At 38.0% G+C, this 22,842-nt stretch overlaps 2 protein-coding genes across 2 annotated transcripts; both read right to left on the bottom strand.

Annotated features, from left to right (window-relative positions):
• Window positions 1–113: 113 nt before the first annotated feature.
• Window positions 114–13,172, bottom strand: rrn3 (RRN3 homolog, RNA polymerase I transcription factor). Its single transcript, XM_082163989.1, has 18 exons — window positions 13,031–13,172; window positions 12,682–12,794; window positions 12,533–12,589; window positions 12,097–12,186; window positions 11,882–12,011; window positions 11,719–11,778; window positions 5,920–5,983; window positions 5,774–5,843; window positions 5,576–5,674; window positions 5,373–5,465; window positions 4,712–4,841; window positions 3,887–4,017; window positions 3,677–3,807; window positions 3,263–3,447; window positions 1,797–1,905; window positions 1,551–1,703; window positions 1,376–1,463; window positions 114–980 (listed from the first exon to the last, which is right to left on the bottom strand). Exons 2-18 carry the CDS (start codon window positions 12,775–12,777, stop codon window positions 828–830), a joined length of 1,839 nt encoding a protein of 612 aa, XP_082020115.1. The 5' UTR covers window positions 12,778–12,794; window positions 13,031–13,172; the 3' UTR covers window positions 114–827.
• Window positions 13,173–15,315: 2,143 nt separating this feature from the next.
• On the bottom strand, window positions 15,316–16,912 carry LOC309480635 (transmembrane protein 238). Its single transcript, XM_082145254.1, has 2 exons — window positions 16,243–16,912; window positions 15,316–15,561 (listed from the first exon to the last, which is right to left on the bottom strand). Exon 1 carries the CDS (start codon window positions 16,728–16,730, stop codon window positions 16,263–16,265), a length of 468 nt encoding a protein of 155 aa, XP_082001380.1. The 5' UTR covers window positions 16,731–16,912; the 3' UTR covers window positions 15,316–15,561; window positions 16,243–16,262.
• Between the last annotated feature and the right edge of the window lie 5,930 nt (window positions 16,913–22,842).

The following is a 22,842-nucleotide window of genomic DNA, read 5'->3' as shown; positions in this document are numbered from 1 at the left end:
TATTTACCTTTATATTGTATTACTCAAAATATACTAAATAAAATGTGTATTTTTGGTGGGAGAAAATTATATATAAAAATAATTAACAGAGTAATAAGCCTTTAGGAAAACAGTTATTAATAATTACATACTTCTAACATTTTAATAAAATAGCATTACCACTTCATTATTTCATGTTAATTATTTTACAGAGTACAAATTTCAAAACTCTTGAGTTGCACAAACACAACATTCAGAACATATTCACTGTGCATGTTGTGAAATTTGTACAGAACAATATGACAAGTCCAAAAATTCCAATAACTTTTTAACAGATAACAGAACTCCATCTTTAAATGATGGTCAGTTTCCTACAAAATATTTTGTACAAACAGACACCGATTTAGTCATACCTCAAACTTATAACATGGGAAGTAATGCCCATTTACCAATGAAACACACCACCAGTTAATTACTCTCCAATCCTTTCAGAACAAGCTGAAAATATTTTTTTTTCAATTGCTAGTTATCTCAGTGATAATTTAATTACAATAGTCTCGAGAGTCTCCTGAAAACAGAAAAAAAAAAACATTAGACTGTCAACTTGAGAACCAATGTTTCTTTCATTTTACTACTAATATAGCTAAAATATGCAACAAACACATATTTGTATTATATGATGCAGTCTTAAAGTGTAGTAGAGGGTAAAACTACTGACAAACACTGGGGTCAGTAATGCTGGTGTGTCAAGGCTCTAGACTAGAGAAAGATCTGCGCTAACACAAGCATTCCTTGAGCGCCCCCTCGTGGCGTGAAGTCTGTGACCAGCTGTTCAGGACAGCAGTGGATCAGAAAGGCCGCTGAAGGAAAGAGATGGGGGGCGAGCCCACACTCCGCGGACTGTGCAGATTGGAGTCATAAGAGCCTGGAGTCATGCCCATTATTGAGTCTCCATGAGGTGTTTCTCCATGCAGAAAGTCATCTTCCTCCTCCATAGACCCCTATGAGACAAGATCAAAGTGTTATTAGATATTCTCTGAGAACAGTTCATGAAAAATCTATTTGACACCCATCATTTAGTTTGTTTTAGTTTATGGAATATTGATGTATTTATAATAAACGATTTATCCGTGCACATATTTTGTGCGCCCACGTAATCTTTAATTAAAATAACATCTCTTCTCTGATAAGGTGTTTACTGGCGAGAGGGCGGGACAACCTGTCACTCACATGACATCACAACAATAACAAGCCATAACCATCTAATCAATTCCCAATGAACAAAATCAAGTCCCTCCCTCCATTTTTTCTTTTTCGAGAAGCCATTTCACTTGTATATTTTCAGTATCCAAATGAAATACTCTTTGTGGCTACTGTGAATGCAGGTCAGGGTCACCTTTCTCGCTTTCTTTTTGGGCACTTGAATCATACAGTCGGATGGCTCCTCCCACACCTGGTAGATTGGCTCAATGAATTTTCCAGAGCTGTTGTAAAAATGAACAAATAAATAAGCATCCAGTGAACCATTATTCCAGCACTGAGATAGATCGAAATGGACATGATTTTCATACCTTTTCAGGAGATATGGATCAAAAGGGAAGAAGGTATCCAGGGGGTTTGTGTTAGTGTACACAGAGTTGCCGCCCACTGAACTCCTCACCACTGGCAACAAGTGGCGGTTGTTCCGCTCAATGATGGTGTAACAGAACACGAGCTGGTACTTCCTGCCAACAGACGGGTGAAATTGCCCTCATTTGTCATGCATTCATTTCATAAAGCTTTGTTACCTGATGAATGATCTCTCTCTCAGGCTGTACCTGGTGATGGCTGCAAACATGTTGGTGACAGCAGGTAGACAGACCCTCAGAGGGTTGAGCTGACACATCACTATACGCTCTAGATTCAAACCCTGAAGATACGCCAACCCTGCAGAATGATCAGTGTTCACCATAAAGAAAAGCAAACACATTTGTCAAGGTCTTAGATATGTACTCTTCATATTCATGTTAATTCTTACTAAAATTTGTTTTTCCCAATTAAATATATAAACAAAACGTCATGTGGTGCAAATAAAAAAGTAATAACATGCTTGCATTAATTCTACTATAATTTTATAAATGTTTTACAACCTGAACCAAAAAATATCTGATATTTTAAGAGACTTATTGACCTTGTCACACAGTCATGAGAGGGTCCTCTTTATATCACTTCCCTTTTTTTCTGCATGTTGGTTGGACCACACGAGTTTGATTTGGCAGACAAACGTCACAATGAAGCACTTTTGTTAAAATACTTTAATAAAGAAAGGACTTTGATCTTTGAGGGTGCTTTCACACTTGTTTCGATTGCCTGGTCCGAACTAGAGTTTAATTGCTCTCCCTCCCCCTGCTGGATTATTTGGGTCTAAACCAGTGCGTTTGCATCATCAAAGGAGGTAACAACGACACAGGAGAACTTAAGGCAGCAAAATGCATAGAATTTCTCGCTTCACTAGTATATTAAGATTTTTTAATGCTTGGTTTTGTTTTCAAAGGGTCAGCACAACAACACTCGCGTCTATCTTCCACACAAATGTACTACAAATGTTCTAAAGAACGCGGCAGTCCATTTCTGCTGAACTCGGGCCTCTCTGCTTGAAGTGCATCAGTCACGCTTGTCAGGAAAGTGAGTGAGAACACACACAAAAGCAGTTTTAATCAAATCAAACACCATCAATAGCGGTTCACTTCCGCAATTTAGTACGATTGCGTTCACATCAGCTGCGAACCGTACCAGAGTTCACATGAACCGTACCCCAGACTTGGGTATGGTTCACAGGTGCACACCCGAGTTCGGAAAACAGTGTTCACATCATCCAAACGAACCAACCTCTGACGTCAGTTCATAAAGAGAACTGTTCTCTTTATGAACTTTTTGAGGCGCCAAAGTGGTAGTTGCGTAGACTGTCAATGGAGGGACAGAAATCTCTCACATTTCATAAAAAATATCTTCATTTGTGTTCCAAAGTTGAAAGAAAGTCTTATGGGTTTGGAACGACATTAGGGTGAGTAAATTAATGACAGAATTTTCATTTTTGGCTAAACTAACCCTTTGAAGAGGCTTTTTTTCTTCATTATGTTATCAGGTTATTTTTTTACTCTACAATTTTGACTTAAACCCTCAAAATATCTAAATGAATTTGAAATTCAAAATAAATTTCAGGCTTAAAAGTGGTCATAGTTTGTGCATGCATTTTTTGGAATAAAAAAAACTTACAAATGATTTAAATTCCACATGTACTGACCTTTCTTCAGACTGCCCTCCAGAATGACATTGTGCCTGAATATCAGTGTGTAAAACACAGCCTGGCAGGCTGCATAAAAGGGGCCGTGGAGATTGATGTCACAGAATGCTTTGGATCCCGTGTCCTGACTGTCAATGTAAAGGTGCAGCCAGGGAACTAACAGGTCCAGACAGGCCTTGACTGTCCTGTGGAAGAGAGAGGAAACTCTATTTTGACATGTAGGTTTCAAATTATGTTTTGACAAATAAAGGTACCCGTGTCCAATCAAACCCCTTTTTTCTTTCTCAGACACCAACATAGAGGCATTAATGTTTAATTACCTAATCGAGGTAACAAACCACGGCCAAGAAAGATGATTAAATATTGAACTCCAATGTATTAGATAAGATAAAACTGCATGATAAAGTCACTTACGACACTGGCAGAAACTTGGCTCTTGCCATGAAGCTGCCCATGTACCCAGCAGCGGCCTGTCTCAGGATGGGGGGCTGGTTGGGGCCTTGTAACAGCTTCCATAAGTGATCCAAAAAAGCTTCAGCCAAACCCTGAAAAAAAAAAAAAAAGTTTGAGATGTCTAGGTATGCTTTTTGATTGTTTGTGAATGAGAAAGAAGTGGGACCTTACCAGATGGAAGCTGCACAGGTAGAAGATGTAGTACTGCACATGACAGGAGGCATGAGTGGGAAGCACCACCTTATCAAACACACACACCAGGTCTCTGTACAGAGCTTTAGTTTTCTCAATATCTAAAGAGCCTAATGAGATTGAAAAAATGAAGTTGATGATGTCATTAGTTATATATTAATGCTGGTGTATTTTAACACTCTTCTTTAAATGTATTTATATTCTGCAATGTCATCCACACAAACTGGCTCACACAATTACACATATATTACCATTCAAAAGTTTTGGCCTAGAGATTTTTTTATGTTTTTGTCTCCAAGTCTCTTATGCTCGCCAGTACTGCATTTATTTAATAAAAAATACAGCAAACACAGTAAAATATTATTACTATTTAAAATAATTGTTTTCTATTTAAATATATATTACAATGTACTTTATTCCTGTGATGCAAAGCTGAATTTTCAGCATCATTATTCTAGTCTTCAGTGTCACATGACCCTTCAGAAATCATTCTTATATGATGATTTGGTGCTTATTATTATCAATGTTGAAAATAGTTGTGCTGCTTAATTTTTGTGTGTAATTCGTAATAAAAAAATTCAGGATTCTTTGATGAATAGAAAGTTCATTTGTTTGAAACAAAAATCTTTTGTAAGATTAAAAATGCCTTTACTGACCCCAAACTTTTGAAAGGTTAGATTTTCTTGTTTTCATTCCTAAAAAAAGGACTGCATGTGCTAACTGAGTTGCGATTAAACATTCTTCTTGACTGACATCCCTTAAAAAAAAAACAATATTGAGTTAATAAAATGGTAATTCCCTGACCATTAACATGGCACATGTCTTTAATGTAAGCCAGCAGGACAGTCATCATTGTGTCCAGTCTCTCTGCCATGGGATGGACCATTACAGCTCCATCAGGTGTTGAATTCAGTGGAGAGTCCTCTTCCTCATCCTGAATCAACCATATCAAAAGAGTAGATTTGACTATTCAAACATTAAAAGAAAGACTATGACATGAATGAGTTAGGCCATTCCCTCATACAAACCTGCTGTGTTGCTATCAAAATAACGTATAGTCCAGAGGTCTTCAACTCTGCTCCTAGAGACCCATTGCCCTGCATAGTTTACATCCAACCTGCTTCAGCTTGTGATTTTCAAGCGATCCTGAAGAGTAGCTGGTTCAGGTGTGTTTGAAGGAGCAGGGTTAAAGACCTCTGGTATAGACTACTTTTACGATAATCTTGCCTCTTTTTTAAGCGTGAAAGCTCCCGCTCACATTCACTGCGAGTAAAACAGTGACTACACAACATTCTTCAAGATTTCACAGAAGAAAGTCAGTCATACATGTTTAACACGACTGAAAATGAGGTTAAGTACATGATACATTTTCATTTCTTGGTGAACTATCACTTTAAATTAGTCTCATTGAGTATGGCTTTTTGTGCTTTTATGTGAGTGTTATATATTAGTGTTTTGGACTCACCATGTTGAAGAGGCACTCATCCTGCGATGCTCCACTGGCATCTTGCTGAGCTCCACTTTCCACTTCTTCAATCTCACTCCGTGGTGCACTAACCTAAATGTAAAAAAGGTCAAGCTTTTTTGTAAGAAAATGAATACAAAAAATGTAAAAGCAGCAGTCAAACATCTGCACGGATGCAAAGACATCAGTACAGTGCCGCTTACATCTAGTGTGAGCATCTTGCTGATGGTGAGCTCTAAGATGTCTCTCCTCAGGTCAGGGATGTAGACCGAAACCCTCAACAGGTTGTGCACATAACACTCCTGAGTAGAAAGGTAGCACAGCCTCAGTACAATCACATTCACACATGTAATCACATTACTTTACTCAAGTACTGGATTTAAATGCTGTGAATAACTCACAAGTGTTCTGGTGGACTTCTGCACAAAAGGGAACTTGTCAGAGAGGATTGGCATCAGGAACCGACTGGTTCTGAAAGAGCGAGGCAGTTTATTAGAGACTACTAAATATTTAAAAGAAGCTTTGGGGGATTTTGTGAGACACTTACGATGGAACATATCTCGTAATCAGCTGTAAGGCTTGATGACACTGATCAAAGGTCCTTGGCAGATCTGTGTGAATTTGAAAAGAAACAGTGAATTATGGAGTGGAGTAAAAGGGCGATTAGTGGCCCAGTGCGAGCCAGGGCTTTCAACGGGCAGGTCGGGCTAATAGCCTTGGACCTATAGCAGCGAGCCCAAAACCATTCTGCGTTTCCACTGTCGGGCCAGAAGTTCAACCGCGCTTCACTAAAACACGCCCGTAACACGCTTATCTGGAACAACGTCACACAAACCCATCATTTCACCAACAAATGGAAGTTTTATCAGAAAACTAATCAGAAAGTAATCACTGGATATGATAAAAGTGGCCATTTTTAAACCTAAGCATCAATGTTTTACCCACAGTTTTACAATAGTAAGTGATACATTGATCATAATGAATTAATTTGTGTCAAGATTGTGAATTAGTCACACAGAAATAAAGTGGTATTTACCGGTATTTCACAAAAGAGAGAGGACACACGTACTTAATTCAGTCGCGTCGGTTTGTGTTTATTTGAAGTCATAGGACAGTATGTTTACATCACATTTAGAAAATTATAATTTCTACAAATTTTCAACCAAAAATACTATATGAGGAGCTTTAGCACTCTCTCCATTGACAGTCTCAATACAGTAATATTTTCAGTCAGAGAAACAGAGGAAGCTCCCGAAAAACCAAACTTGCTTAATTTTATGACACATGCGGAGCTAAATATGGATATCAGACAGTCCGGTATAAAGAGACGAGACGTACTTTTTTCTCCATTAGGTCACCTGATGGAGTTTTAGGACACCATTAGGTCACTTGATGAAGTTTTTCGGTTCCTTGCCACTGTTGCCTTTGGCTTGCTCAGTTGGGGCAAGCCCGTAACACGCTTCCAGATAAGCGTGTTACGGGCGTGTTTTAGTGAAGCGCGGTTGAACTTCTGGCCCGACAGTGGAAACGCAGAATGGTTTTGGGCTCGCTGCTATAGGTCCAAGGCTATTAGCCCGGTTTTGGAACCAAGATGGCGGCGCGAGTACATCGCGAGGCTCGCGGTCTCTCCAGATTCTGCAATTTAGTAGTATTTTTCTTGCTCATTTCGGGTCTGTTCGTGCAGAACAGTTGTGCCTTAACATCGTACACCCAAGGTGAGCTTTTGGATATTGGTTTGCGAATTTCCGACAGTTTTATGGACAACCTTCGACTCCTTCCTGAGATCGCCAAAACACCCGGGGCTATGCACTCTGCCCGGCCGGGCGGAAGTGCTCGCAGGCGGCGTCGAGATCGTAAACAAAGGCGGGGGAAGCGCGGAGGACTAAGAGCTAAGCTAAAGCTAACACCACACCGGCTCTCTTTACCCAGCATTTTCCTTGCCAATGTACGGTCGCTGTTGAACAAAATGGAGGAGATTCGACTCAACATCACATACAGCAAGAGACTTTTGAACTGTAATGTTCTAATTTTCACGGAAACATGGTTAAACAGCGGAATACCGGACAACGCTATTGAGCTAGCGGGACGCCATACATTCCGGGCGGATAGAACATTAGATGGATCCGGTAAGACCAGAGGTGGTGGATTGTGCATTTACATTAACAAAGCTTGGTGCACAAACTCTGCTATTGTTGGGAGACATTGTTCAGCTAACCTTGAGTTTCTCATGGTTAAATGTAGACCGTTTTATCTACCGCGGGAGTTCACTTCCACTATTATAACTGCAGCCTATATTCCCCCGGATGCTGATGCCAAGTTTGCTATGAAAGAACTTCACGCAGCCATCAGTAAACAACAGACCGTTCACCCGGAAGCTGCGTTTATTGTTGCGGGTGATTTTAATCATTCAAACTTAAAGTCAGTGCTACCGAAATTTCACCAGCATGTTTCCTGTCACACCAGAGGAAACAAAACCTTAGACCATGTTTACACAAACATGGCTGGAGCTTACGTCGCGACACCCCTCCCCCACCTGGGACAGTCAGATCACCTTTCTTTGTTCCTCACCCCCAAATATGCACCTCTCATCAATCGCGTGAAGCCATCAGTGAAGACCATCAAGGTGTGGCCTGCGGGGGCAGATTCCTCACTCCAGGAAAGGTTTCTACACACAGACTGGAGTATGTTTGCTTCTCAAGCCACCAGTGGCTCTCACACGGACATTGACTGCTACACCTCCTCTGTACTGGATTATATCAATACCACCATTGACAGTGTTACAACCCAGAAGCAGATCACCACATACCCAAATCAGAAGCCATGGATGAACAGGGAAGTGCGACTCCTATTGAAGACACGCAACACTGCCTTCAGATCAGGAGATGCACAAGCCTATAGCACATCCAGAGCAAATCTGAAAAGGGGCATCAAAGAGGCCAAGCACTGCTACAAGCTTAAGATAGAGGGACACTTTTCCAACGCTGACCCTCGGCGCATGTGGCAGGGCATTCAGGCCATCAGTGACTATAAACCCTCTCACTCCACCCCCGCAGCCACTGATGTCAACTTCCTGAACGAGCTAAATGACTTTTATGCTCGCTTTGAAAGAGACAACAGAGAAACTGCCACCAAGCTCAAATCCTCAGCTGACCACCCGCCGATCACACTCTCCTCCACAGATGTCTGCAATGCACTGAGCAGGATCAGCGCGCACAAGGCTGCTGGACCAGACAACATCCCTGGACGCGTACTCAGGGCATGTGCGGAGCAGCTCGCTGGGGTTTTTACAGACATTTTCAACCTGTCTCTTGCCCAAGCAGCTGTACCAACATGCTTTAAATGCACTTCCATTGTGCCAGTGCCAAAACACTCCAGCCCGAAGTGCCTTAACGACTACCGCCCTGTAGCACTCACACCCATCGTAATGAAGTGCTTTGAGCGGCTGGTCCTGGCACACCTAAAAGACTCTCTTCCATCCACATTGGACTCACACCAGTTTGCCTACCGTAGCAACAGGAGCACAGAGGATGCAGTTTCCATGGCACTGCACTCTGTGCTCACACATCTGGACAATAAGAACACTTATGCACGCATGCTGTTTGTTGACTTCAGCTCAGCATTCAACACTGTCATCCCAACTAAGTTAATAGCCAAACTTGGAGACCTGGGCATCAACACCTCCATGTGCAACTGGATTTTGGACTTTTTGACCAACAGACCCCAGAATGTTCGATCAGGCTCCAACTGCTCCACGTCCATCACACTCAACACTGGTGTACCACAGGGCTGTGTGCTAAGCCCGTTTCTCTACTCCCTCTTCACCTCCGACTGCAAGCCTGTGTACGGATCTAATTCCATCGTCAAGTTTGCGGACGACACTACGGTGATTGGTCTCATCAGCAACAACGATGAGACTGCCTATAGGGAGGAGATCAAGCACCTGGCCACATGGTGCACTGAAAATAACCAGCTCCTCAACACCACCAAAACGAAGGAGCTCATCGTGGACTTCAGGAAAGTGTCAAGAGGCACACACGACACCATCCACATCAATGGAATGGCTGTTGAGCGTGTCTCCAGTTTCAAGTTCCTGGGGACCCACATCTCGGCGGACATGACCTGGACAACCAACACCTCCAGCCTGGTCAAGAAGGCTCACCAGCGCCTTTTCTTCCTGAGGACACTGAGGAAGAATCAGCTTTCCTCCACTATCCTGGTGAACTTCTATCGCTGTGCAATAGAAAGCATCCTGACCAACTGTGCTACAGTGTGGTATGGGAGCTGTTCTGTTGCAGAGCGCAAGGCACTGCAGCGGGTGGTGAAAACCGCCCAGCGCATCACTGGGACTCCACTACCTGCCATCGAGCACATCCAGAGGAAACGCTGTCTGCATCGAGCTCGCAGCATCCTTAAAGACTCCTCTCACCCAGCCCACAGACTGTTTTCTCTCCTGCCCTCCGGCAGGCGTTTCAGGTGCCTCCGGACCAGGACCAGCAGACTAAAGAACAGTTTTTTCCCCAGAGCTGTCTCTTTATTAAACTCTAACCCTCATTGATCCCACTCCCCTCATATACTGATTGACTCTCCTCTCCCTCCTCACACCTGCCTCCATTTTGTTATTTGCAATACTATAATGTTCATTTGCACTGCTGACTGTTATTACAGAAACAACTGTTTACATATGCATCTTGCACTACTACCTTGACTGGAATATGCTCAATTTGCACTGCCGACTGTTTATTTACAGTACCGACTGTTTACATATACATTTGCAATACCGTACTTTAACTGTAATATGCAATTACTTCCACTGCACTTTCACTCGGATAGCTTCTGTCCAAACTTTATTTGCACTACTTTAAATCCATTGTTATACTGCTCATTTTAGCCTAACTTATACATATATCTATTTGTAAAATTCTGTTTATAGTAATAGCCATCTGTATATTATGCTCACATTCTGTTTATAGTAACACCCATCTGTATATATATATTCATAGTACATATCTATCTGTAAAATTCTGTTTATAGTAATAGCCATCTGTATATTATGCTCACATTCTGTTTATAGTAACACCCATCTGTATATATATTCAGTACATATCTATCTGTAAAAATTCTGTTTATAGTAATAGCCATCTGTATATTATATTCAGTACATATCTAGCTGTAAATTCTGTTCACAGTAATAGTTATCTGTATATTATATTCATAGGACAAATCTATCTGTACATTTTTGTTTATAATAGTATTCAACTCTATATTTATTCAGTACATATCCATGTTCTGCACTTATGGAACCACTGTATATCCTGCACTTGCTGCTATTGCACTTCTGGTTAGACCTAAACTGCATTTCGTTGCCTTGTACCTGTACTTGTGTAATGACAATAAAGTTGAATCTAATCTAATCTAATCTTGGGGATATTTTGGGGATATTTAATTTAATTTTATCAATCAATAAATTCCTCTTGAAACAAACTTTGTTGTATTATTTTAATTTAATACTGTGAAGCTGCTTTGATACAATCTGTATTGTGAAAAGCACTATACAAATAAACTTGACTTGACTTGACGTACTGAAAGATAAAATAAATACACGATTGTGATAGCATATATGATTTGTCTGAATTCTTCAAGCAGTCGTATTTACCATGTTTACTATGGTAATGGTTAGCGCACAGTCTTTTGCATTGCATATAAATTACTCTGCCTTACTTCTGTCTTAGTACACGGGTTAAGGTTAGGTTTAGGTGTAGGTTCTGGGTTATTACCGAGTTATTGCAATTACTTGGATAAGTACATAATGTGTACATGGGAAACAGGACTGTAAAATAAAGTGCTACCAAAGTATTAATAAAATGGTACATCAACAAAAACAATAGTCAATAGGCCTGTCACGATCACAAATTTTGTGCTGACGATTAATTATACAAATAATTGCGATTGACGATTTAATTCTGTTTTGTTCATGTCACTTAAACCTAAGAAGTTCCTATTTTTTGGTAATATTTATATAACATTTTCAATAATATTAATAATATATAATGCAGTCTGATTAAACACACAAGCCTTCATTTCATATGAAGGAAGACCTTTGACAATCTTTTGTACTTTATAACAGTGTTCTTTTGATGGCATTTTTTAAGTGCTTCATTTTTCATTATTTGGATGGAAAAATGTCATTGAAATTTAAACTGCACAACCATTGCAGTTATCTCAAATAATTGTGATTAGGTAGAATAACCAAAACCATACGATTAATTAATAATCGTGACAGGTCTAATAGTCAATATCACAAATTAAATCACAAAACACAAGAAGTTATATAATGAAATGCACCAACTTTCATCTTCGTCATCAGAATCTGAAATATCCACATTTCCCTCTTGTATTCTTATTCTCTCTGGAAAAAAGGCAAAACAACAACAACATGATTTTAAGTGATCTGAACATAGTGAATGGAGTGAAGCATTATCAAGGAATAATAATAATAATCATAATCTTACTTGGTGCAAAATTAGAGACGACCATTCTGAGACAGGGTCTGAGATAAACCGTCTGGGCCGACACTAGATTACTCAGAAAAGCCAGATATTCTTCCACGACAGCCTGACTGCGACCGAGCCATGGCAGCTTCTGTTTGGGGAAACACGTCATATGTTACAGCTAAAGTGATCTGACTGTATTTGATTCACATTTGACATATTGCTGTTTCACTCACCAAAACAACATATATTAATTGCTCATGATCCTTTCCAAGTTGAGTGACACAAACCCTGAATTCCTGCAACCAGCTGATAATTTGAGCATCCTACAATGAGAAATATAACCATGAGAAAGCAAATTCCCAATGTGCATGTTTAAACAAATTCCAGGATTCCCACACCAATAATTTGTGCTTACTAAATTAGGATGTGTATACATCATTTTGATTCAGACCGATTCGCCAATGAATCATTAAGGCTCGAGAGAATAAATACATAACACACTGAACATCGCTTTAACTTGAATTTGCTTATTAATAGGCTAACTGATGAACTTTGCAACACTGCCACTATTATTGACCTGAATGGAGTCAACACTGACCTAAACTAAAACGAGGTGAACACAATACTGAGCATGGGAACTCTGAAATATCCATTAAAAGCAATACTTGCCTTAATATCAGGATCTGAGAGTTGATGTTTTATCAGCTCATAGTCACTTGAGTCGCCCTGTAGACGTCACATCAGACATGTCAGGGCATGTGTAACAGACAGTGATATGTATTAGCTTTATATTGCATTTATAATCTGGCCCTACTCGCCTGTTGTAGTTTAGCTAAAGTATTGGCAACATTGCCTCCAAAACGCACAGTTTTCATTGGAGGTGAATTGAGGAAATCTCTGCCCTGACATTCCATTATGTATCGCAAAAACTCTTAATCTGAGAACATAAAAGAAAAAGACGTTAGAGTCAATGACACCTGACAAATGACAACAAAATCCACTTCCCAAATAATTCAGTAAACTATAACCGCTGCCTCCATGTAACGTTACACATGGTAATGGTAAAGATAATCAATAAAAAGACAAACGCTGTATGAAGATTTTAAGCATCGTTAAAGACTGCGCGTAGTTATTAAAACGACTACATCACGCGAGTTAATAGATCACAACTTACCACAAAAAAAAACTTTATTCAAAACAAGCTATAAATAAAGCCGACATTATAAGTGAAATATCAAAATAATCACATGCGCAACCATGCCGAGCTCTTCTTCTTCTTCTTTTTTTAATTTTAATGGCGGTTGGCAAACCAGCTTTGGCGCATTTCTGCCACCTACTGGGGTGGAGTCAGTGAGAAGCGTTGACGGACAATGAAAATAAATAAAAATAAAACTTTACATTTTTCTAATCAAATGTGTTTTCTTAAGATATTCTAATAAAGCAGTAGTCGCTTTTGAATTATTGTTCAGCAAGTTCTTTAAACCAGCATACTTTAGAAGAACTTGTTCGACAGTTTGTAATCCACATGCTGCTGCACAATCCTGTATTATGTTTACCAGTTTTAAAAAGTGATTGATTCAAAGCTGTGTGTCCAATACGAAGTCGTGAAATGATTGTGTCATCCCACCCTTATTTTGCCACAAACTTCTCTCACATTTCCTACTTCTTTTATCTCATATAAGTTTCTTCCCTTTCCTTCCTGTGTCCACAACTCTTGCCATCTATAAATATCTTTAGATAAGAAGATAAGAAATTAGATGTTCTTTCACCTATTTTAAAGTCCAGCTGTGGAATTAGGCTACTATACTACTGCAGCTGTAGGCCTATGCCCAGATTCAGGATCTTTTGAGCCGTCAGTATATATTTGAGTAGGCTACTCTTGATGTAAATATTGTTTCACCAACAAATCTTTAGAAATCTTTCTCTGAGGGTCATTTATTTCTTCCAGTAAGTGTAGATTGACCAACGGCATTGGACATAACCATGGAGGTATAGCTGATATTGCCAATGTCGGACTAATTTCATAATCAAAAATTCATATAATGAATTCATATCACTCATTATTAACATCCCATCCGAAACTGGCTACTTGTGAATATTCATATTCCCAACAGTTCATAATAACATCTTTAACATGGTGACTATTCTTGTGTCCTTTTACTGATATCCAGTAAATCATTTTCAACTGTTGCCACCAAAAGCATTTCTCCTATTTCCACCTGTAACGGCGCTACTGAAAAAACAAAAAAACAAACAAACAAACAAGAAAGCCCCACAGCAAATTCTTAAAGCCTGTGATTGTATACTTTCCACCTTTTTTTATCTGTGATGCTGATGCAGAAGAATAAACAATGCATAATCTATAGGTTTTATAGATCTTATTACTGCACTATATATTCTTCTAATGAATCCCGGTTAGCTCCCCAATCTGTCCCAGCCAAGCATTGAGTATATTAGTTCCCTTCCTTCATTTATTTACTATATTTTGAATATGTGATCCAAATGATTCCTTAGAGTCCATCCATGTTCCTAAGAATATCTGAAACTTGTTCTAAAACCTGTTAAAACTTAAACCCCTAAAACATTTTTTTCTTTTTTTTCTTGAAAAACATACTACATGAGTTTTGTTTATAAAGAATCTGAATCCCCAGATGTTAGCCCATGCCGGATTCTACACACCCGGAAGATCTCATACAGCTGTAATATTGTTATTACGGAAGTAGCCTGGCCCTGTTTAGTTCAGTTGTGCTCTAGAAATGAAAGTTCTGCCACCTAATGGTTTGAAGTGTAATAATTTTAATTTAGAGGTGAACTATCCCTTAATGTTGTATTTATTTATTTTTTATGCGTAAAATTTGTGTAAGATCTAACAATAATTGGTGGACCTCTTACTGAAGACCCCCGGCACATATAGGATTTGAAAACTGTCACACTTAAAAGCTACAAAATATAATTTCTTATTTTTCACTTTAATGTGAAATACGACCAGGACAAGAACGTGTTCTTTCGGAATATTCACCCTAGATTTCAATATTAACCCCCGGTTTCACAAACAAGGCTTAAGTTAGTCCCAGACTAAAATGCATGTTTGAGCTGTTTTAACTGAAAACAACTTGCACTGGCATATCTTAAAAAATTCCAAAGTTTAGGAATAAATATAACAAAGTTTAGGAATAAATCAACTTTCTCAATAAACATAATGTCCAGATTGAGAAATAAAGCTGTAAATCCACCTGAAAGCTGAACGTAAATATCTAGTAAACTTGTGAAAAAGAGAGGACCGTCGATTGTCTGCCGCCCATCTGCTTCATTTACACCTGCTGATTCTAAATTGGTATGAGCAAACAAAGATAAGAGGAAGCAAACCTAATAACACTTCTCACTGTCCAAAGGTTGTATACAGTACAGATGTATGAGATTCAATAAAAGCAGGAGACTAGAAAAGGTCTGGATGTAGGAAAATACACAATTGTATTTCTTTTGTCATACAGACATTTTTTTGTCAGTGCATAATCTCAGTGTATAGTACAAAGTACAAAACAAACAAAAAATCAATCAAATCAACAAATAATACAAATAATACAAAATGCCATTCAATTGTAAACATTTTCAATAAAAGTCAAAAAAATTATTGATTCAACAGGAGAGAAAAACCACTCTGCTTCGATGCCATATGGTTGAATATCCTCTTCCATAACCTGTCAAAATAAAAAAATAAAATGTTCATTAATTTTCATTTTTATTTATAAAGTCTCTCTCTCGCTCTAAAAGTGTCTTGTTTGTTCTACATTATTTAAACTTAGTCTACCAATATATTTATTATTGTTGAACCCAAACATAATACTTTTTTTGTGCTTTTAGATATTTTTCATACACAGTTTTTTAATAGGCTACATTGTTTTGCTACTTTATTCATTTATATATCATTTATTGTCCTTCATACAGTGTATACATTCTTTACAACATTGTATGCAGTCACACTCAAATAAATAAGTCTTTATTTCGTGCAGAATGAATATGAATAAAGTCTTAAATATGAAAATAAATCGGTCGTATTTTTCATTGCAGGTCTCCACTGTTGAACTGAGCTATTGTTGGTTTCATGGTTAATGTTTAACAGAGGGATCTGCCCTTACTTATGATGCAAATGCTTCCTCAAAGTCATTTCTTTAACATGTTTTCTATGCCATGTCCAATTTTCATACCATGCCAATTATTAAATCAAGAATAAGTAATGACACATTCATACAACATTTACAAACACTGTGTCTGTTAGTATAGCTTAAAACAATACATTTCAACCAATAATTGATAAACTGGTCTATTATGTCTATTATTGAGAGAATTCAGACAACCAAACGTAATTAAAGTGTATTAACCTGTAGCTATTCCTGATGGTTCATATGACCTGTGTTTCTGTCACGGCCGCAGACACAGTGCTCACATTATCCTGAGAGGTCATTGCAAAAGCCACTGGTACTTGACCGCCTTCTCTTCTGTGCTTTGCTTGACGGGGAGCTGACCCTTGACCTCGGGTTCCCTCATTTCTCCTGAAAGAGCTTCTGATTCCGCTCGAGAGGCGACTGGAGAACCTCCTGACAACCCCTGCCAAACCTCTGCCCTTCTTCAGCAAACCCACATCATCCTCAAGCTCCTCGGGGGGCACCTCAATATTACCCGTGTACCAGAAAACCCACCAGATGAGACTCAGGAAAATGATGATGGCGCCTGCATATATCAAAAAGTCATAGTAAAACAAATCTCCAAACACGCCAAGCAATAAAATGATGAGTCCAAATACGTCGAAAGCCACCGCGAGCCAGAACGCGCAAGAGCAGCGCCCGAGACCGCCCGGCGCTGCCTCCATCTCCAAGCTGTTTTTATAGTAATCTCGGTCGTTTGGGACTGTTGAATTGCCGAACAGCCGTCTAAATGAAGCGTTTAGAAGGGTTTTAAAGTGTTTTCGTTTGTTTCATAGGTAAGCAGCGCGAGGAAAGGAGCTTTCTGTTACAACTTCACCTGGAAGGGAGTGGCATAGAGCGGTGGGTGCGTCTTAACTACACAGACACAGACTCACCTAGACACGAGCCCGATGCTGCCCCGAGTGTACGACACAACACTCCTCCATATAGACGACTGTCTTCAGGTATGCCTCATGGAAACACTTTCAAGTAGGCGTACTATAGTAAAGTATCTGAATCCTTCTCTGATCTTTTTTGGATGGCAGTGTTTTTTTTTTGGTTTTTTTTAAAGATACCAGATTTTTTGTCAAAATGTTATTATATATTAACCATTTATAATATGTTTATATTTGATATACTAATAAAATAAGTTAAAAAAAGATGTTGTTATTATTATAAATAATTCTAAAGTACTAAAACAATGTGAAAAATGTCAGAATCTTTCTCCCATTTAGTTTAATATCTTTAATTTGTTTAACATTTGTGTGTTTATTCCTTTATTTATTTATTTTATAGTTGAGGCTATACTAATTACTTTTCAAAAAGCATCATGCTTCATGAGCCTGGTGGCAACATGATCAACTTAGGCTCCAGATGCTTTTGGGAAATGCAGCCCAGGACTGTTTTGCTGTGCCCAGACAGCTATAATAAATGCTTTAAAAAAAAATCTGAAACGTACTCACATTTAGAAACATGGAAATTTAAATGTTTAGAAACGTAAACAGATTTAACACTTTAAGAAATAGGGAAAACAATTCTGTACTCCTTAATTTTAAATAAAATAGTCCTGAGCAGTGTTGAAGAAAGTTACCAGCAGGCACAGACTATAACGTCGGTCAGACGTTGGATTTTGGTTAAAAATGAAAGTCGGGTTGATGTCTAAATCCAATGTTTGTTTGACGTCAAGCTCCAACGTTGAATTTTAAAAACAAGCTACACAAAATCCAGCTGCATAATGTATTAATACCGTAATGCATGCTGGGAGATAAGGGTGAGTTTTGATTGGTGGTACCCAGCATGCACTGCAGCATGAAGCATTTCATTGATTGTCACCATTGTTGAGAGTCATACACTGATTCTTGATGACTAAGTAATAATGTAGAGGAAAAAGTTTAATGCACTAAATGTTTTTAAAATCTTTTAAATGGCTTCTATTATAAAACAACATTAAAAACACAAGTCCTATATAATCAAAACATTAGACACTGAATAAGTTCAGGGATTCAGGCAATTACATGATGATGTCATCGTCGTCATCATCAATAAACAGCCAACATCACCTGATCTCATTTTCTCTCTTTATAAACACACAATTATAGCAGTCAGAGGAAACGTTATATTAAAAAGTTAAGGGTCAAGAGTCCAACTAAAGCAAACACTAACCACCATCATGGTGACTTTAAAATACAACTATTGATTTCATTAAAACGGAAACTAAATAAAGTAAATCTGGTCAGTAATAAGTGAAGCTGGTAATGCTGTTTGTGGAGTTGTTTAATCCTCCTCTGCTGAGATCTTCACAGATTTAATGTGCTGCCATGCATGTCACATTTTTTTGCGGTGCTTATTCCAACCAAAATTCAACATCTGTCTGACGTTGGAGCTTGACGCCAAACAAACGTTGGGTTTAGACGTCAACCTGACTTTCATTTTCCACCAAAATATGACGTCTGACTGACGTTGGATTAGTTGGAGTCCAACGTCTTCCTGACGTCACATTGACGTACTGTGCCTGCTGGGTTACTTTTTAAAGTAATGCATTACAATATTGCGTTCCCTAAAAAAGAAACTAACTGGGTTATTTAGTTAGCCTACTTTTTTATGCAAACGTTGCAAAGTAATGCGCTTTTGCGTTACTTTTTCTCATCTGGGCTGGGTTTGCCAAAAGTGAAATGAATAAGCCTCAGGCTGAAGGAAGTGCAAATTCACGTCTGTACAGTGGAGTCTAGTATGTATTGTAAATATACATAAATTGTGTACATAAATTCAAAACCTATGCAACAGTACACATTCAAAACCTTTATTTAAAACCAGCACAAAAATGTACACAGAGTACAAATACATAAAATGTATACACAGCACACACAAATAAAAAAAAGAACACTAAATTTAACACATTAAATTCAAAACCTACACAAATATGGACAGAATACACAAATTCATAACATTAAATCCTTTAAGAAATAAACACAACTTTATTCAAAAGTCTTCTCTATACACTGTATGCACTGATGTGATGTTGTAAACATACCTTAAGTAATAAAACTACAAATATTATAAATATGTTGGCTACTGGACCTAATGATGATGATCAACGTTCTTAATGAGGCAGCAATGTGTTGAAGGAACTCCTCCGGATATATTAAAGTTTGCATGCTACAAAAACTCCCAAATGGATGCAGAGGTCTTTAAATAGTTTATGTCATTTATATAAATGTTTTTAAACACCTCAATTGCTTAAAATAAAGTCTTCTGTTCAACTGCTTCCACTGTGATAAAAACTTGTGAGTTCTCTTTGTCCCCATGCATCAAGTCGTGTGGATCCTGGCTTGTCTCACTGTTCAGGTAATGCACCATGTTCCAACCTTAAAAGAATAAAGTTCAGTTGGCATGCACTGTGACAACATCAACAGTGTTAAATTACGTAAAAGTTACACCAAAGCAGTTCTGTACTGAATTAAATTATGGTCACACTAATTAATCATTACACCTGCTGTTAAAGGGTTAGTTCACCCAAAAACGAAAATTCTGTCATTAATCACTCAGCCTCATGTTGTTCCGAACCCGTAAGACTTTCGTTCATCTGTGGAACACAAATTAAAATATTTGAGATGAAATCTGAGAGCTTTCTGTCCCTCCATTGACAGTCTACGCAACTACCACTTTTAAGCCCCAGAGAGGTAAGACATAATTAAGGTAATACATAGGTTCAACCTCAATTTTATTAAGCGACATGAGTATATTCTGTCCCTTAACCAGTGTTGGGCAAGTTACTTAAAAAAAGTAATTAGTTATAGTTACTAGTTACTTCTCACAAAAAGTAACTGCGTTAGTAACTGAATTACATCATTAAAAAAGTAACTAATTACCAGGGAAAGTAACTATTGCGTTACTTAAAAAAAACAAAAAAGTTTAAATATAAGACATTTCTTGGATACCCCCAATATGAAATGTTAAATTAATGAAATTGACACTAAATAGAACATCTTATTATTATAAAACATTGTACACTAATCTACACTATTTTAATGTTGCTGTGGGACAATGTGAGAGACACCTATTAACTTAAATATTAAAATATTTTCATTACTATAGTGCAACAATAAAACAATAGATGGTTTAGAACTTTTAATATTTATTGCACAGACCACAACCAGCCAACAAATAAGTCTAAAAATAAATGATGCTTCTTAAGAAATGTACCAAAAATAAATAAATAGTAGCCTAATAAAAATATACATACACATACACTAGTGCATATAATTAAAATAAAACTCCCACACCTTTACAACTGGTAGACATTCTGTATAGACTACTTGAAGTATTTTCTTCCTCACAATAGTAAGTTTAACAAAAAGTGCTTTCAATATAATACTGAACAATGTATCAACATAAATAATATAATATAATCTTTTGGGGGTTTATTTTTATAACCTACAGAGAACGTCATCATCAGAGGTTATTTTAGCCAAATTCTAGTCGTGTTTGCCGCACGTGCTCACAACCGTCAAACAAATATGTTTGAACGTTCCCTGCAGGTTATTTTGGAGTTTATGTTATATAAACTAATTAAAACATTGCATATGATACCAATATGCTACAGAGATTATTCAAATGCTGATATGTGTAATTTATTTATAAATAAAGTATTTATGCTCGGACACATTCGGTCTCTGTCGCGCACTGTCGAGCGCGTTCTCGGACACACTCGGTCTCTCTCGCGCACTGTCGAGCGCGTTCTCGGACACACTCGGTCTCTCTCGCGCACTGTCGAGCGCGTTCTCGGACACACTCGGTCTCTCGTGCACTGTCGAGCACGCTCGCGGCATTCGCCTCGCTTTTGTCGAGTCCCGCGCCTCATAAACACACACACACCAGAGAAAAAAAACTTTGCAGCTCCTATGGCTGAGAGAGAGCCTACTCGGATGAAAACCGCTTCAGTGAGCTCAATTAAAGTAACGCCGCATTTGTATTGACAGTAACGGTAACGGCGTTGTAATGGAGGAAGCAGTAATTAGTTAGATTACTCGTTACTGAAAAAAATAACGCCGTTAGTAACGCCGTTATTTATAACGCCGTTATTCCCATCACTGCCCTTAACCATAATTTACCACCTTATTTACAAAATATTAAGCTCCAACGCATGTTCACAAGAGCCCCTCGATGCATGCGTGTTGTGTTGATGCGAGAGCAGACATTTGTTGTGTCAACGCAACAATTGTTATTCTGCACAAAGCACTCGCGTCAGTTCATAAAATTGAGGTTAAACCATTCACATGGATTACTTTTATGATGTCTTTACTGCCTTTCTGGGGCTTGAAAGTGGTAGTTGCATAGACTGTCAATGGAGGGACAGAAAGCGCTCAGATTTAATCTAAAAGGTCTTCCTTTGTGTTCTGAAGATGAACAATTGTCTTACAGTATTTGGAACGACATGAAGGTGAGTAATTAATGACAGAATTAAAAAAATGTGGGTGAACTATCCCATTAACAAGCAGAATCACTGAAGAAAATAAGAAATTGCTGCATATGAGCCGCGGAGCAATGTAATTTATCAAAGCTAATTTGATAGTGTTGCTTTTACTTACAGGCTGAATGTCTTTTAAGCTATGCTTCACTTCAGCATATGTTGGACACACCATTTTTCCATTTGTGAGGTATGGCGATGATGGAAGGATGTCAGTGGCAATTTCTTCATGATCATCTTTGAAAGACAAGTTTACAGAAAAAAAAAAAAGAAAAAAAAGAAAAAAAAGTTTTCATTTATCCACACGCGTGAATTTCATATGCACTTAGACAGCCAAAACAATTTTTCCAAAATAAGACACCCCTTCCCTATAGAGGGTATGCATTGATGTCACTTTTGGTGTGGCAAAGGAGCCTGCTGCATGACTAGATTTAATAGGGAAATTGCGAAAACTTAAGTAAAACAAATGATTATCAGTTTAAACTAAAGGTTTAACTCGATATAGTGTTACTTACAACTTACCAAGTGACCCAATAATATGTGTAACCCAACGTCTTTTACTGTGTATGTTTGAATTTGATCATCAAAGGTCAGCAGCAAAGACATTAAGAAAGTGAGATTAAATACACAAGTATATTTGTGTAATTTCACATTTAATTAATTATTGCAAGTTTGCTAAATATTTTGAGTTTGCATTACACCGTTTTTATTCATTTTGAGGAATACTGAATCTTTTTTTGTGCAAGTGAGATGAGTCAATGCATGCTCACATAGATCTACAATAACCATCATGTTCACACAACACCTCTGTACCTTTTTGTACAGATGTCAGTCAATAAAAGGAAAAACAAAGTAACTTGCGTTACTTATTTGAAAAAGTTACTTTACTAGTTACTTGAAAAAAGTAATCTGATTATAACTCACGATACTTGTAATGTGTTACCCCCAACACTAGATGTGCAAAAAATCATGTTGAAACCAAATAGTGCATTTCATGCAAATTGCATGTAAGAAATTACTAAAAGTATTTGACCTATGGCAACATCCTTCTTAATTTGTCTAAAATATCACACATTTCAAAACCAAAATAAAAAAGCATTTTTGAAACTAATATGCTACATGTACGTCATTTTTTGTCTACTGTTATCAGAGGTCATATATAGCAGAAAGAAAGCACACAGCAGACATTTTTGCCCTTCTAAGATTAGCAAGCGTGTGATCCTGCCTAATCCAACACAGGCAATCAGTGCTGGAAAAGCTGTTTATCTGTTACCCAGCATCACCCTCAATATCTCATAAAATCTACATCAAGCTGTCGCGTTTCACAATTC

Source organism: Leuciscus leuciscus (genome assembly GCF_965113295.1).
Source record: "Leuciscus leuciscus genome assembly, chromosome: 1".
NCBI classification, from domain to species: domain Eukaryota; kingdom Metazoa; phylum Chordata; class Actinopteri; order Cypriniformes; family Leuciscidae; genus Leuciscus; species Leuciscus leuciscus.
This window is presented reverse-complemented; position numbering and strand designations above follow the sequence as displayed.

Excerpts from the sequence above, each read along its gene's own strand:
- rrn3 (XM_082163989.1), bottom strand. The coding sequence starts at position 12,777 with ATGGAATGTCAGGGCAGAGATTTCCTCAATTCACCTCCAATGAAAACT. Across the intron at positions 12,590-12,681 it reads CTTTAGCTAAACTACAACAG|GGCGACTCAAGTGACTATGA; the intron begins GCGAGTAGGGCC and ends TGACGTCTACAG. Across the intron at positions 4,018-4,711 it reads AGACATGTGCCATGTTAATG|GCTCTTTAGATATTGAGAAA; the intron begins GTCAGGGAATTA and ends CAATCTCATTAG.
- LOC309480635 (XM_082145254.1), bottom strand. The coding sequence starts at position 16,730 with ATGGAGGCAGCGCCGGGCGGTCTCGGGCGCTGCTCTTGCGCGTTCTGG.